The sequence below is a fragment of the Eublepharis macularius genome, chromosome 7, assembly GCF_028583425.1.
Source record: "Eublepharis macularius isolate TG4126 chromosome 7, MPM_Emac_v1.0, whole genome shotgun sequence".
NCBI classification, from domain to species: domain Eukaryota; kingdom Metazoa; phylum Chordata; class Lepidosauria; order Squamata; family Eublepharidae; genus Eublepharis; species Eublepharis macularius.
In genome coordinates, this window is record NC_072796.1 from 66,879,078 (window position 1) to 66,895,691 (window position 16,614).

General features: G+C 42.1%; 1 protein-coding gene and 1 long non-coding RNA gene across 5 annotated transcripts in view; one reads left to right on the plus strand and one right to left on the minus strand.

The window, feature by feature from the left end:
- VAPA (VAMP associated protein A) overlaps positions 1 to 10,281 on the minus strand; it is a 39,616-nt gene extending 29,335 nt beyond the window's left edge. The window contains exons 1-2 of one of the 4 annotated variants that reach the window (XM_054984686.1): positions 10,259 to 10,281; positions 9,807 to 9,906 (exon numbers count right to left, since the gene is read on the minus strand). In XM_054984686.1, coding sequence (XP_054840661.1) covers positions 9,807 to 9,882 — 76 coding nt within the window. In that variant the 5' untranslated portion in view covers positions 9,883 to 9,906; positions 10,259 to 10,281. Of the gene's footprint in view, positions 1 to 9,806; positions 10,129 to 10,160 lie in introns of those variants that run through there. The other 3 variants (XM_054984683.1, XM_054984685.1, XM_054984684.1) reach the window with 3 other exon arrangements.
- A 41-nt stretch (positions 10,282 to 10,322) lies between these two features.
- On the plus strand, positions 10,323 to 14,697 carry LOC129333195 (uncharacterized). The gene is made up of 3 exons (XR_008597405.1): positions 10,323 to 10,545; positions 13,559 to 13,687; positions 14,552 to 14,697. It is a non-coding gene; the product is annotated as an uncharacterized LOC129333195 (long non-coding RNA).
- The last annotated feature ends 1,917 nt before the right edge of the window (positions 14,698 to 16,614 follow it).

Here is a 16,614-nt window from a genome sequence, read left to right on the forward strand (position 1 = left end):
TGCTGGGTTCTGTTTTCTGTTGTCATAAGTTTGGTTTGGTGTTCAATTGTTGTTGGTTGTGCTTTGGGAGAGGGGTTTTGCTGGAGTGCTTGGTTCAGTTTAGCTTAAATTAACAAGTGGTGTTTGGATGTATTTTTTAAGGATCCTACGAAGGTTGTGAACTTTTTAAATTTTAAGGTAGCTTTTAGGGACCAAGCAGAGTTTTTTCCCTTTAATAGGCTTGTGCAGGAATTAAGAAGAGTTCAGGTTCTAGTCAAATTCTACAGATAAATAAACTGCCTATTCGCGACATTAAACTAGGCTTTCCCTGTCCACCTCTGGCTCCCTTGAAGCCAGGCCAGGCACATTAGAATTAGTTTTTTTGTCATAAACTGACCTGTATATTTGGGTTAAAGAATTAAGCTGCTTGCTAGTATAGTGTCACATACCTAAATAGGGCCTTTTAAAAAGAGATCTGTGTAGGTTTTAAAAGAAATCTCATAATTTTTGGCTAGGTGCTTTGGGTGGATTGGTGATTTAACTGTTCAATAAAGTTAGTTACTAGTTAGTGTAGGTTCCTGGAGGCAGAAAAATGAGTGACATGAGACCAGAGATGGACCTTGTCAGAAAAGCAAGGGATAAGATTAAAGTGGTGGAAGTGAAAGGGAAGCTTGAGACTCTCCCCTCACATGAGCGGAGGACGCCTGCCCCAGCACAGCTACTGTTAACGAGCATGGCTTCTGGTGACAGCAAGAGAGTTTGCAAGGCCCTCTTTCCTGAGGCAGCTGCAGGAGCACCACCCCCACCACAATTTCCTGAGACAGGAGCTGGCATTGGGCAGGGGCCTGCTGCTGAGGCTCCCCCTCCCCCTCCTCTAGATGTTGAGACTCAGCAGGAGGAGGAGTTTTTTAGGATGGGCTTGGGGGACACGAGTTTTCTGTTTCTGATGCTAACCCTAGGGACAGAGGATGTTGGATAAACTGGCATAGGGGCCCACCATCTGTAAGCCTTCCCCAATTTCCTCTAAAGCCAGCAGCAGGACTTTCAGAGTGAGGCAGAAGAGGATGATGGAAGAAAAGGTAGAGATAGTGGGAATGGCGACACCCCCCCACCACATCTCTACCCCTTCACCCTCAGCCATCTTCTTCTGTCCATCTTAGGCATGGCGTGCCTGGCCTGAGCACCTCACAGGAGGCGCCTCCTAGGGTGCCTACAGCTGCAGGGCAGCATGGGTCCCTCTTGTTCTCCAAAATCTGGAAGCATTTCCAGAAGATGAAGGGGCCCCTGGTAGGCACAGTGCCAGCACTGTAGGGCCCAGGTCTGTCGAGGAAAGGATGGCAATCATCTCTCGTTAGCCAGCCTGAGGAACCACATGAAGAAACACCACCAGGCGGTGCTTCTTTGGGGGGAAAGAGAGTGGCATCACATGGCTGCTATCAAGTCAGCTGCTGAGGGCTGCTCCAGCTAGTCTGCCCTTGGTACACACCCCCTGCTCACACTACGCTGAGCAGGACCATGGTGCACTTCATATATAGGGCTGCCAAGGAGCACATGAAGGCATAGTTGTCTTGCACCACCAGGAGACCTGCGCACTTCACGTCAGAAATCTGGACCAGCACTCAGTTGCAGTATGTATACCTCTCACTTACTGTGCATTGGTGGCAACCTGATGATCTTCAGGATGGGGATGGGACAACCAGTGTCAGGCAGGGCCAGATGAGAGACCACTGGGCCAGCTACCACAGGGTTTTGCTCCATGCCAAAGTTCTCAACATGTCATACACAGCGAACATCGCTGTCGCCATTGAGAGGGAGTTACTGGACTGCGTAGGTGAGGACAGCATCACCATAAGATACATGGTGACTGATGGCGGTGCAAACATGAAGGCAGCAGCAGCGCGAGTGGACCTCAAGTTCATTTACTGTGCAGCCCATAAACTTTGCTGCCTGGTGAAGGATGTGCTTGGTCTGGTTTCCAATGAACCTGCAGAGGACCATGCAACTCGTGAGTTCCAGTGTCTCCTCAGGAAATGCTGGTGACCCACGAGTCACTTCTCACACAATGTGAAACAACTCATCAACGGTGGCAGAAGTACGCCAAGACAGGTGTGCCAGAGTATTACCTGATCTCTAATGTTGTCACTTGCTGGAACTCCATCCATGCCATGCTTGAGCATTTGGTGGACAAAGCTGCTCTTATGTTGTGGCTCTCAGAGAGCGACATTAGGAGAGGAGAAGGTGAGTTCAGCCCAGAGGACTGGTCATCATTTCTCAGACAGTGGAGGTTCTGAGGCCCTTCAAGGAATTCACTGTCGTGGTCTTGTCTAACACAAGGACCCTGGGTCTGGTGATTCCTATGATGCATACACTTCAGAGTGCTATGGCCTCCTTCCTGGACTCAGATGCAAGATACGCAGATACTTGTTCCAGGAGTGTGCACACTGGTGAGAAGACTGTAACACGGCATTGCGTCCTGGCTGCAGCTCGTCACTGAGAAAGAGTTGTACATGTTGACAACCATGTGCGACTTGCACATCAAGGACATTTTTACTGAGCAGGCCAGGAACTTCACCAGTACGAGAGATACCCTCTTTCCAGCTGAGGCGTAGAAAGGCCAAGAGGGGATTTCAATCAGCAGAGGGGGTGGAGGAGGAGGAGCCCTTCTCAGCAACCTCCTTCCACACCCAGAGCTGGGATGTCCATGGAGATGCAGATACTCTGGCATGCCTTCAGCCCCTCTGGGAACATAAGGCACATTTGGTGGAGACAATAGTGAGAGATTACATTTCAGAGCCCTGCAAGTTGCTTTCTACCAATCTGCTAAGCTACTAAGAAATAGTAGCTTACCTAGCCAAGAAATAGGTTGTCTGACCAGACCTCTCTTTTCTGACTCAGAAGCTCTTCTCGTGGCCTCCAATAAGCATACTGAGCAAGCGTGTCTTTTCTCATGCAGGCAGTTTCCCTGGAGAGTTGAGCAGTTGGTCTTCCTGTAGGACAACATACCGCTCTTTGATTTCCCAACTTTGGACTTCCAGAATGAATGAGGTGAACCCACTTTGTGGCCTGCATCTTCTGGGAGTCTGTGAGGTGGGGAAAATGCTCTTCCTAAGACTCGAAAGTTAGGTAGAAAACCAGCAGAAGGACAGTTGGTTCAGTTGGCACAACAAATGCATACTGCAATTTGGACCCTCCTGACACACACCACAAAACCACTAGCCCATGTAGCAAAAATTTCTGCAGATAACTGAGAAAAGAGGCCTCAGAAATGTTGTCTTGCCACTGGGATGGGAAAAGTCAGACAGAGATGTTAGGGAGAGTAGAGAACGACACACCATGCGTCACAAAGGGAAACTCACAGAAACACCCAAATGAAGCTACGGAATGCTGTTGTGTAATGTAAGTTATATGTTTTTCTAATGTTAACTTAACTTTCCTCATTACCGGGGTGAGAGGGGGCCAATGATGAAGGCTGCTGCAGAGAGATGCGGCCTGCGGCCACGTGCAAAGTTAACATGATATTCTATGGAATTTATGGCTCCTTAGAGAAAGTAATTGGTTATGGCATGAGCAACAATCCAAGGTGACACAGGATTGATTTTATCTTCTACAGAAACTCCCAAGATATTGCTCAGCTTTCCTGTTTGGTGGAAACATTAGCAGCAACAGAGAGAAACAGCAGAGATAGAGTTATTAGGTCCAATTACAAACCTGTACTACAGTATTTCAAACTACCACCTTCCCTACAACTCTACTGATGGTTCATGCTTTACACAATACTGCAAAAGCTTCCAGATCCTATGCTAGAAAGAAGACATTTGATACTCAGCTTCTATAAAATAAAATATTTTATGTAATATACAATGGTGAGCTTATAGGAATAACTTCTGGAAATACAGTAGCCAGTCATTTTGAATATTGCAACTTCTATGTTTATCACAGTGTTTTTGGTAATGTATCACCTTATTAGAATAAATTATATCACTTTCATTATATTCTCATCCACAACTTAATGGTGCAATTATTTAAAATGTACACATTGGTCTAACACTGGAATTTTCACAGACATAAAATGGATTAAATGTTCACTTAATATGAATCAATATACTTCTTAAAGATCACCAAATGACTAATTTTTCATGTTACATACATGCAGATCAATAACAGCCATAGATCCAGAGGAGTTAGCCGTGTTAGTCTGTAGTAGCAAAATAGAAAAGAGTCCAGTGGCACCTTTAAGACTAACCAACTTTACTGTAGCCTAAGCTTTCGAGAATCACAGTTCTCTTCGTCAGATGCAGTGGAGCAATTCTGTATAGGACGAAGAGAACGGTGATTCTCGAAAGCTTAGGCTACAGTAAAGTTGGTTAGTCTTAAAGGTGCTACTGGATTCTTTTCTATAATATCCATAGTTACATTCTTACATATGAAACAGAATGTATTTTGTAACATCTTTTTGCCCCACATGTGTATCTGCAAATCAAATCAGGGATCTGTGCATATGGAATTGAGATGTAAGAAGCAACCTTTATATTTTAGCCACTTAATAAAAACACTCAATTATTTTTTCCAGAGACTTAATTCTTTACACACATACCAAGATGTACAACCAATTCATATTTAAAATATTCCAACCCTGCCTACATCAGACAGAGACCATTTTTGGCAACTGATCTTAAAGGCAGAGGGATGGGTTTAATGGTGAGCTATTTTTACTCTTAGATATAACCTTCTCAATTTGCAGTAGCGTGTATCATTAGTAACAGCAATTCAGTACGGAACTATACTTCTGAATCAAAAAACTGATCTAATACAATTTCAACAATCACTTGGAAAAATCACAAATTCATATTCAAAGTAAAAATAAATATTCTCCAACTGTAATATACAAAACGACAAGTAAATCTGACTCAGGAGGTCTATGACAGACCAACTTGTAGTTGTTCTAAGACTTGCAGATATGGCCAATTAACACTTAGGATGTGGCAAATACACTGCTGTTCAATGACACAAAATACGATAGTTTACCTTCATTGTGGGGACATTACATAAGTACTGGCAAAGACTCAAATGTTAATCTTTAAGGTGCGCTCATTCTTAACATATAAGTGCACTCTAGTTTCCAATACAAATGGTTGTTTATGGTTTCTTAAATCCTTAGGGACAGGCAAATCATTGCAATAAATGGTCTTCTACAAAGGCAGAGTACTGGCCCATCTAACCTAGTATTGTCTACTCTACGTACCAGTGGCCTTTTAAGGTTAGATAAGAGGCATGGATAAATCTCTCACTAATAAAAGATTTTGATAAGATTTTGGGGACTCAACACTGATAAGACTGCTTCAATCCTACCAATTTCAGTACTACACAAATATATGCTATTAAGTACCAAATGTCAGTCATTAATGACTTCGTACAAAAGCTTACTGCAACTGTGTGCCATACTTAAGAAATTATAACATATAATATTGAAAGTTTTATGGCGATTCCTGTAAGCTATGTAAATCATACCTCAAAGTTAATATATACTATAGAAGTTTCTTTGGTTTTAATGGCTCATTTGCAATTTGATAGCATAAAAAGGTAATTCTGATTTTATATTTTAAAAACTCAAGTTTGATAGCAACATATAAAGTCAACTAAGGTGATTCATCTAGCTGCGCTATTCAAACAGCCAGCCACAACACACTGCAATACTAAGCAGAGTTGATCTAATCTAAGGGGATTGATTTCAATTAGCTTAAAGTGGAGCAATTCTGTATAGGACTGCATTGATAATCATTTTTTTAAATAATAATATAAGTGTTTCTAGTTTGTTTTGGAATGTTAATGCAGGATTTTGACAAGATATTCACATCTTACACGAATGGTCAACAGTATCTCCCCAAAGATAAAACTTAAAATTCAAAAAGTCAATGCTAGAAAAAGTTACTTTAGTTGAAGACTCTAATTAATGGGTTTTCATTTAATGGAGCCTCTACTAAAATTTTATAATACTACAAAATTACATACCATAGAATGTACTAATTAACTTGTCTATCATGCCAATTTGGGGTCATTGGATATTTTCACTGTTTCCATTGTAAATAATTATATAAAACACAACTGTAATCCTTGATTTAAAATAAACAGCATTGTTACCCTTAACATATACTGGCAATGCATTGGCCAGTATTACAATAACCTTTCTGTCACAGTTGCAATGTACAATATTAAATGATGCTACACTGGAACATCTCTTGACTTACCCCACCCCAAATGTTTCTTAGACTACCTCAAGGGCAGGCTATTATTCCAAAAATTATTTTAATTCCTCTAGCAGTAATTTCATGATTCTAAAGTTTCACATGGGTGTATGTTACCAATATAAATATAAGGTCACATTTTCAGATGGTGCACTATTTCTAACCCCTATTCCTGATCCTAAGTACTTATTTGTTAGGGAGGTCTGTTTTAATATTATGGCAAAAAGACACCTTAATCAGGTTCTGGATTAGGCAGTGACCAGAACTTTTTATTTTGCAACAAGATTAAATATCTTTATACATAATATCTTATACACATACAGGCAATGACTACAGATCATCTCATACAAATGCCAGTGAGACTCAGGAACAAGTAATTTAGCAGGTCTATTCACTAACCTTGCTTTATGAGCACTGTAATATTATCTTGTCAAGAGTGCTCTTCTAATGAAGAAGGGGTAAGTGATGTATGCCAACCTGAGCTCCTTAGAAAAAAAGTAGGTTACATATGTTCCAACATAAGCAAGCAAGCTTACTGAGCTATTACATTTTTAGCCTACTTTTGCTCTCCAGGGAGCTCAGGACATCATACACAGTTTTCCACTCATCATTTCATTTCAGGGTTAGCCTGTGAGCTTCATAGCAGAGTGCAGGATTTGAACCTGCACTGAACTAGAAGTAAATTATCACAAAATCAAGACTATAGTTTAAGTACATTTAAAATTATACTACATGGATCCATCTCCATCTTTGCTTACCCCTAAGAATGGCCCTGCTGGATCAGTGGTCCTCCTAGTCTGGTTTCATACAGCAGCCAATCAATTGCTCTGGAGGGCCAATAAACAAGGCAATAGAGGCCAAGCCCCCCACCCCAGTGTTGTCTCATAGAACTGAGTTTCAAATATTTACTGCCTCTAAATATGGAGGTTCCCTTTACTCACCATGTGAGTAGCTGTGAACCTGCCTAATACCCTATTAAAGTCACCTATGCTTGTGGCCATCAATATATTATTTATTAAGAAAATATATATGCTGCCTCTCCAGAGACCTGCTTGTGGCAGCTTACAACTACCAGCAGCAAATTACACAATTTAATTACTTGTGAATAAGATTTCCTTTTGTCTGTCCTGTATCTACTACCTATAATCTTTATTGCTCCCAAGTTCTAGCATTACAGGAAAGGGAGAATAAGCTTCCCTCCTTTACTTTCTCTACACTATGCATAATTTTATTAACCTCTATCATCATGTGCCACCTACCATCTTTTTCTAAAAGTCCCAGACTCTTCAGCCTTTCGTTGCAGGAAATTTGGCCTAACCCCTTGATCATCTTGGCTGTCCTCTTCTGCATTTATTCCAGTTTTGCAATTTACTTTTGAAGATAGGTCAAAATCAAGCCAAATCCAACTAGCCAACTCCTGTGCACTTCTGAAGAGTCAGGCAGAGACCTTTCCCAGCTCTGCCACCTGAAATACTGCAGATGAAGGTGCCAGTGATTAAATGGGAGGCCTCATACATGCAAAGCAGATGCTTTACTACTGAGCTGTTCAGGAACAGTATAACAGAGCCACTGTCTGGAAGCAGCATAGCTTTATGGTGTAGATTCTACAAAAACATGAACTTTCACTGAACTAACAAGAAAGCGAGCAGCATACACTGAAGAAATGGTGTGCAGCATGGTCTACATTTCTGTTCAGTTTGGTGAAAAACAGTATAAAGAAAAATGTAAGCATGCTAGCTTAGAACACCTTTCAAAATGATTTTAAAAACAGCATTCGTTTCAACATCATGTCAATCCCTCTCCTTTAATAAAAAAGCTTTAAGTCTTAAAATGGGGTAACAAGTAATGCAAAAAACACAGCTACAGGGATTGCTACAGAATTTATGCCAGCAAATCTATGCATACTAACAGGAAGTAAACCTCACTGCCCGAGTTCAGCGAGTAGCCACACATAGGATCAGATGGTACATTACCTGGAACTAATCTCTGTAACAAAGTTGCCTTCTGAGAACCAAGGAATCATTCAAGCTTTTTAATGACTTGATTCCATGGTGCTTCCACCACATTTACACAAAATATATTCTGAATTAAATGTTTCAGTGTTATAGCAACAAGGAGACAATTTCCACCCCCTTTTCTGATGAACGTTAGTGCTAAGAGATAATTTTAATAAACAGGTTGCTTAATAATCCAGGTAATCCAGGTTTGCCCACTTTGGATTTCACATTAAATTCACCAATAACTGACGTTCTTTCATATGACAGTCCAGTGTTTTAAAAGTTCAAGTCGGGTAAGAGAATTTCTAATTATTGTTTATAGCCCACCCTATACCTAATCCAACCACTCTGCCAATTAAGCTAAACTTACTTCCATTTCAAGTGGGCAACTGACTCTTGTGTGGGGATGGTTTCTAAGGCCACCCACCAAACCTAAAACTAAGATATGGTAGAACTGCAAAAGTATGAAGTTTGTTTTGTTGCAATAGTTAACTTCCAAGACTCTTGGCTATTCTATTATAATCTGACAGTTTTCACTGCTGCTGCTCATGGAGGTAACTGGAACATACTATGGCAGTCTGAGAGGCCAACATAATCAAAGCACAGAAACATCACTTATTTTTCTAGGATTCTTAAGACTCGAGGGCGGTTTTGCAGAGCAACCTTTGCAGCTGTCTTTTAATTATTTAAACAATAATAGTACAGTGTCATTTAGCTAAAGTAGAGTCTCCAGTTTCAAGACAGCAGCTCCCAAATGACACAGTACAGGGCGTTGGTGCAAAGATATCACCGCTTTACCATAGGTTCACCACATGGAAGTGCGAGAGAACTGAGGGATCAGATGTCATTTCAAAACCAGTGGGGAGGGAGCCCTCCTACGGAAAACGGAGAGGCCTAGCCTGAGAACTCAAGTCCGAGAGGCTCTTCCCTGCTCATATACAGAAGACAAGCCAAGAAACAGCATTTTGGGCCTCGCCAGGCGAAAGGCGGGGAAGGGGGCGTCGTGCGAGCGGCCGGGGCCTCCCCTTCAATTTCACCCCCGAAACAGCAGCCACCTCGCCCCATGGCAAATTAATGGGGAGGGGGGAGCAGATTTCGCCCAAGGGCCAGGCTAGAGAGGCACGACCGAAAGGCTGCAGAAGAAACAGGGGGGGGGGGGATCTGACAATTCCCGAGGCCGGCTCTGCAGACAGCCCAGACCGGCTCCTTCTCTTCCTCGGGGGCCCTGTTGGTTAGGGCGAGAAGAGCCCAGAGAAGGCTCCGTCGTTGCTGCTCGCCACCGCACACCGACCGGGGGAGGGGGAGCCGAAGGAGAGCGAAGGGAAGAGAGCAAGATGGCGACGGCGACGCCTCGTCCCGTTCTCCGACTCCAACCTCCCATCCAGCCTCTGGAGCCGGCAGGGACTAGTCCCACCCCGCCCGCCTAGGCCCAAGGCGAGGCCCTCGGTCTGCTCGGGGGACCGGGAGGCGGCGAAGCGGCCCCTGCCCCTCCCCCCCGCCCCCCGGCATTGCCCTTCTTCGGCAGTCATTCCTCCCACTCGTGCAGCTTCCTCCCCACCCCACCCCCGGGTTGATAATTCTGTAGTACCTTTGAATTTGAGGTCGGTGGGCGGATCGAGCACCAGGATCTGTTCGTGCTTGGCCAGAGCCCCGGCGGCCGCCATCGTCGTTCACGCGTTCGCTCAGCCCTGGGGATGAGAGGACACTCCGGTCAGGGGAGAAAGGAACGGCGAAGAACTGAGCAGAGTAGTAGAAGGAGCAGCGGCAGCACCCTGGGCCGCCTCCTCCTCCTCCTCGTTCTCACAGGGCGCGCGCGCGGAAGGACGGACGGGGGCGCGCGGGCGCGCGCGTCTCTCGCCTTTAACCCCCCCCTCCCCAGTAAGGACCGGCTCGCTAGACACTCCGCGCGTCTGCCCAGCGCACTGCGATCAACGCCATTTACCAGCGCGGGCACGACAGACGCCGTCTCGTTCTAGCACGCGCACGTAGGCCTAGTAGGGGCGCGCACCACGACCGGCTCCATCCCCTATCCCTTCGTACGTCCGTTGACAGCTTGCAGGAGAGGGGCTTCTTTTACGCGGTCCGGGGAGCAGGGCTGCGATTGGGGGAAGTGAGGGGAGGAGAACGGAAACCGGAAGGGAAAACGGCTTCAAAAGAGGCAACGGGCTCTTCCAACGTAATAGAAAGGCCGACTGTGACTCCCACTATGTAGGACGATCTTGAGCTTCTGTGATCGGTCTTGGGGCGGCGCATGCTGGGAATTGTAGTCTCCTGAGTAACATCTCCTCTCTGCCGCGGATGTTCCTTCACTGAGAGAGCTCCAGAAGGTTTGTAAACCTACTGCCTGTTGGCATGCCCGTTTCCTTCAAGGCACTTGTTACTTTCCTGGTAGATGTCTCTCCCGGTGCGATAGGTCGATCAGGTTAAATAGCAAAATTAATTGTATTCAACAAGAGGCTGGCCACAGGAGACCATCTCACCTGTCTTGAAATCATAGCGCCACCAATAAGTTTCTTAATTTATACCTAACCAACTTGTGTGCATGCTATGTGGGCTCAAGTCACTTCCCACTTATGGTGACCCCCTATGAATTAATGACCTTCAAAACCTCCCATCATTGACAGCCCTTGCTCAGGTCTTGCTAAACGCCCTGGCTTCCTTTATTAAGTCAAGCCAGCTCAGGGTCTTTCTTTTCCGGCTGCCTTCAACTTCTCCTAGCATAGTCTTTTTCAGTGTCTTTTCATGATGTGACCAAGTACAAAAGCCTCAATTTTGTCATTTTACCTTCTAGGGAGAATTTTGCCTTGGTTTGATCTAGTACAAATTTATTTTTCTTTTGTGGGGAGGGTCCATAGTGTCCACCCTCTCCTCCACCAAGTTTCAAATGAATCAATTTTCTTCCTGTTAACTTTCATTTTCCAAGTTTTACATCCACACAAAGTAACAGGGAATACCGTCGTGTGAATTATCTAGGTCTTGGTCCTTAGCAACATTTCCTTACACTTAAATGATCTTTTCTAGTACCTTCATGGCAGCCTTTCCAAGACTTAACAGTGCAATCCTATGGAGAGTTACTCCAGTCTAAGGCCATTGACTTCAATGGGCTTAGACCGGTGTAACTCTGCATAGGATTGCACTGTCAGTCTCATTCTGATTTCTTGATCGCTGTCTCTGTTTTGGTTGATGATTGAACCAACTTTTATAAAATCTTTTACAATTTCAGTTTCTTCATTGTCATCCTTTAAGTTGTATAATTTCTCAGAAGTCATTATTTTTGTCTTGATGTTCAGTTGTAATCCTGCTTCACCATTAAGCTTCACCAGTAGTATTTAAAATCTTTACTATTTTCTGCCAGTAATGTCATCAACTCAGATTGTTATTGTTCCTTCCACCAATTTTCACTCCACCTTCATCTAAATCTAATCCATCTTTCTATATATATTCCGCATATAGATTGAACAGATAGTAAAATACATCCTTGCCAATTAGAAACCATTCTGTTCCTTGTATTGTCCTAACAGTAGCCTCTTGTCAAGTGTACGGGATTCACATCAAAATAATTAGATGTTGCAGCATGCCATTCATTTTAAACCTGTCCATAGCTTTGTCAGATCCCCCTCTCATTTTACTGGACTTTAAAATCACACTTTGGCTACATATATGATACAATATGAGGAAATGTAATAAAGAAATTTTGCTTATATTTAAGCAAATATAATATTACTACCTTTTGAATTAAATCTTCTCACACTTACTTCTCCTTCCTGCATTTTTTCTTCTGATCCAACAGCTTCCATATCTCTTTCCAATTCAGGATTTGGTACAACAGGAATAAGGAGTAATATATGTATTAAACACACACACATGCATATGGTTGCTCTCCTTGGGTATAAAGGAAAACAAGAGGCCTATTTACAAATACCTTTATTAATACAATAATCAGTTTTCACTTCTCTATATACATTATATTCACACACATACACAGAGCACATTGCTACATTTAACTGCAATTAAAATGTTGGAAAAAATGGAAAATGACGATGTTTTGTCAAACATATATTGCTAATGTAAAATAATATAAAGATGGGTTTAAAAACAAACTTCACCATGTGAATAAAATATAAGATGATTCTAACATCAAACTACGTGGAAATTAGAAGAGTATAACAATGTAGTAGGAGGGTAGAACCAGAAAGGGGAAGAAAAAGGCTTGCCCTTTTACATGCAGTTAAAATTAAAACAGTTATTACCTACATAGAAATTGCCCTTCTACAGAATTCCATTTTACATCCCTTTGTGCAAATGCCCTCCTAAACAGTTGTTTTACACATTCTGCAAAATTATACAAGCATCATGGGAGTGTTTCGTACTGCACCTTACCTTACCTAGATCATTGTTTATTGACATGTCTTTAAAATTGACTGTACTGACTCTCACTGTGTATGCTATCTTGAGTCTCGGTAAGAAAGATCAAAAAGAGTCCAGTAGCACCTTTAAGACTAACCAATTTTATTGTAGCATAAGCTTTCAAGAATCAAGTTCTCTTCGTCAGATGCATGGTACAGAAACTGGTCAAATATAGAAGAGGAGGGGGGAGAAGGGGAGGAGACAGAAGATGCAGTTAGGGGGGGAAGAGAGAGGGATGTAACCAAAACATTCATTTGCTAGTAAATGTAAACATCTCCTCTTGGTATGGAGATTAATTGGCTTGTGTGAGGCTTCAAAAGAGTTTGCCATGTTGGTTTGTAGCAGCAAAACAACCAGACCATCCAATTCCAATGTAGTATAAGCCTTCGATAACCACAGCTCTCCCTGTCAGATGCATCTGACAAAGAGAACTGTGGTCCCCGGAAGCCCACGCCAGGTGCCACTGGGCTCCCCCAGACCCCGCCTCTGTAAAGGAAATCTGTTACCTGTGATAATGTGATAACCATTCATAGTCCCTATTCAGTCCCAGCTTGACAGAGTCAAATTTGCATATGAATTCCAATTCAGCAGCCTCCCGTTGGATTTTGTTTTTGAAAGGTTTTTGTTGAACTACAGCAACCTTCTCCCCCCTCCTCTTCTATATTTGACCAGTTTCTGTACCATGCATCTGACGAAGAGAACTTGATTCTCGAAAGCTTATGCTACAATAAAATTGGTTAGTCTTAAAGGTGCTACTGGACTCTTTTTGATTTTGCTACCACAGACTAACACGGCTAACTCCTCTGCATCAGTAAGAAAGGTGGACTATAATGTAAACAAATTAGTTACAAATGTAAAAATTAGTTATAAATAGAGATTTTTAGAATCTTCAAAGTCAAGGGTGTCAGTTCAAGCACTGGTGTGAAATTTTAGGTTCTGGAAACTGCGGGAATGGTGAAGATCTGGAAGTAGGTAAAGACCAAGACCCTGAAAAGCTGCTGCCAATCTGAGTCAATAAATCTGACCTTGAGAGACCAACTGGTTTAATCCAGTATAAAACATGTATGTATTCATATATTGCCAGTATAACAATTAATCTGTAAATCTGAAAGATGACTTTGCAATAATATTCCTTTGATTCAAAATTAGGAGATCAATTATTCAGGTAATACATTTTGGGCCAGAAATATGTTTATCTACCTTTATTCTACATTTGCTAATATATTCCATTTGTATGCAACTGGTACTATACCATGAAATACTATTCTTGCATTTTTATCTGAGATGATTTATGAAATATTTAGTTCCTTTTCAACCAGTAGAAAGCTTGTATAGTTTTATAGATGGAATCTCTGACAGTCATCTTGTGAATTATTCATATGGCCACTGTGTGGGTGATACTAATGACAACTTGCTAGATTGCAGCTTGCAATTGATACATGGTATGTGATGTCTTGAACTCTTTCTTCCGTTAAAGCTTGTATTCTTTTGTAATCCCTTGAGACAAACATTAGGAATATCATCAAAACTAAGAAATAGTTGTGTTGCTCTTGCTTATATTTTATCGTAGTTTGTTCCATTCCTCAATGTTGTCAGGTCCCAGCAGAACTGGAAACATTCCTCAGATGCAGCTTCTGTCTTCATGATAGCCCAATAAGGAAAAGCATTAGGCACTACTTTCTCTCCCACGCTTGATCTAGAGTAATCTTCTGCCATCCATTGGCTTCTTCTGGAAGTACCGAGTTACGCAGCTTCCACCTCCATCCTAAAAAAGCATTGTATCCATACATAATATCTTTTGGTGCAGAATGGCACTCCAAAATTTCCACATAGTGCTTATGAGAGGTAAATTCTGCCACTAAATATGGTATTACACTTTAAGCCATTGTATATCAAGTGGTTCCCTAACTGTGGGCTCTCTTGCAGGAGGGTATCAAGGGCAGGAAAGAAGACAAGGAGCTGAGTGACCTGGAAGAGACGGTTCAGTGGCAAATTTGGATTTGTCATTACATAATGTATGAATTGGTTTAAATACAGCCAGTTGCTCACTGATGACTATATATGAATGTTAAACATGAAAAATAAAATTATAAAATTGTTAAGTGTTAACTGATAAGAGATTCTTGTTTTTTATGCTGGGGAGGTGGGAAAAAGCATGGCATTATTTTGTGTAAGTTGAGAAGCAGTACCGCTTTAAGAAGTTTGAAAACTGCTTAAAGTTTGAAAAAGCATATGCAGTTCTGATGCTTATCTGTTGCACCCTATTCCGAGAGCTCAAAATCACCATTAATCATCAGGAAAAAATGGTTTTGGAATGTATCCACACCCTAAGGTGCTGATAGTAGCTTGGGAGCCATATGTGGCTCTTTGACATGCCACTTGTGGTTCTTCCAAGCACTGTTCCCTACTGAAACATCTGCCCCATGTTTCAAGGAAGTGGGCAAGCCCTTTGTCTGGTTGGCAGGTGATTTCCACAGTCAGAGGAATGGGTAGTTGAGAGCTTCCATGCAGGTGCGGACATACCAGGAATGGAGGTGAACGTGGCCCTTTTGGCTGATGGTTATTGTTAATGTGGCACTCTGTGAGCCAGAGTGAGTACCAGTAGTCTAAAGCATTTTAACAGCATGCTAAATATGAAATTAAACTGTACCATAGTTGAATACATTGCAAGAGTTTTCCACACAGGTTTTTTCCCATTGGTTCTGGCCCCATACTACTTCGATTTATCCCAATTTCCAGACATATTTTATTGCCTTTAGTTTTCACTTTAGTTTTCCCCTGTTCTCTAGTTCTTTTGAGACCACTTTTATCATGATCATTTTCTGGAAGCTGATTTTGAGTCAATTTTTCTTGTGCATAATGTTTGTTTCAGTTTTGTTTGTCCCACTCATTCCCACCCACCTCCAACCCACTTTCTGATGTTTGGACATCACTGAAGCACTCTTCCCCACCACCTTCCCACTTCTGGTTTTGTTTTCAATCTTTTTTTAAACATCTGTAAATATTGATCTATTAACCTGTTGTTGTAATATTAATCTATTAACCTGTTGAATCCCCAGCTTTCATTTTTTTAGAAAGTCTCTAGCCCATTCCATTGTGGAGATAAAAGGGAAAAGGCATAACTCTCCAAGGGAAAAGGCTAGAGACTTGCTTTAAAGAAAAATGAAAACTAGGAATTCAGAGAACCTGCTGCATGTATTATGGTAGGTCAATATAGCAATATGAAATTAAAGATTAAAAAAAATCACAAAAGCCATGTTGGCCCAGATTGGTGGTGGTCACTTCTGGCACCAGAAAAGGCAGCTTGGTTTGAAATGCACACAGCTACTGCTGCTCTGCACTCCATCCCAACAGAGGTTGGTTTGCCCCACCAGTGCCAACCTACATCTCCTGGCTCTTGGTCAGCACAGGCAGGTCTCTCTGGTTTGGATGGGGGGGGGCTTAGGTATGGGTGGTGGAGCTGCTTTCTTTTTAGGCTTCCCCATACAAAGATGGCCAGTGTATTTTCTACTTTTTAAATAAAATTCAGCCTTTATATCAATATACTGATATACGCATGCACAAAAAATAGGAGGGGTTTGCTGGACATCACCAATGACACCACCAATGACAACATCTTCGCTTGAAAATCCCGATTATTTAAGGTATGTAAGGAAGAAAATAAACCACCTACACAACTGTAAAAATGTAAAATGAGGGCAGATGTTTGGAAGAACCATACACAAACTGATTTTAATGCTTGTGGATCAACTGCTAAGAAAGTCAGGAATAAGCTGACTGCAGAAAAGCTGGCAGTTTATGGGGGGCAGTATTTAGTTCCTGGTCAAGGTGCAAGGACATGTACCATTTTAATTACTACCAATGATAGTGGATTGTTCAGTTTATCTTGGCAATGAAAGATTCTATCAGATTCTACTTATGTTTTCACTAAAGTAAAACGAGTTCAGCAGAAAAGTGCATAACATTGTCACCTTCTATCTCTCAAAACA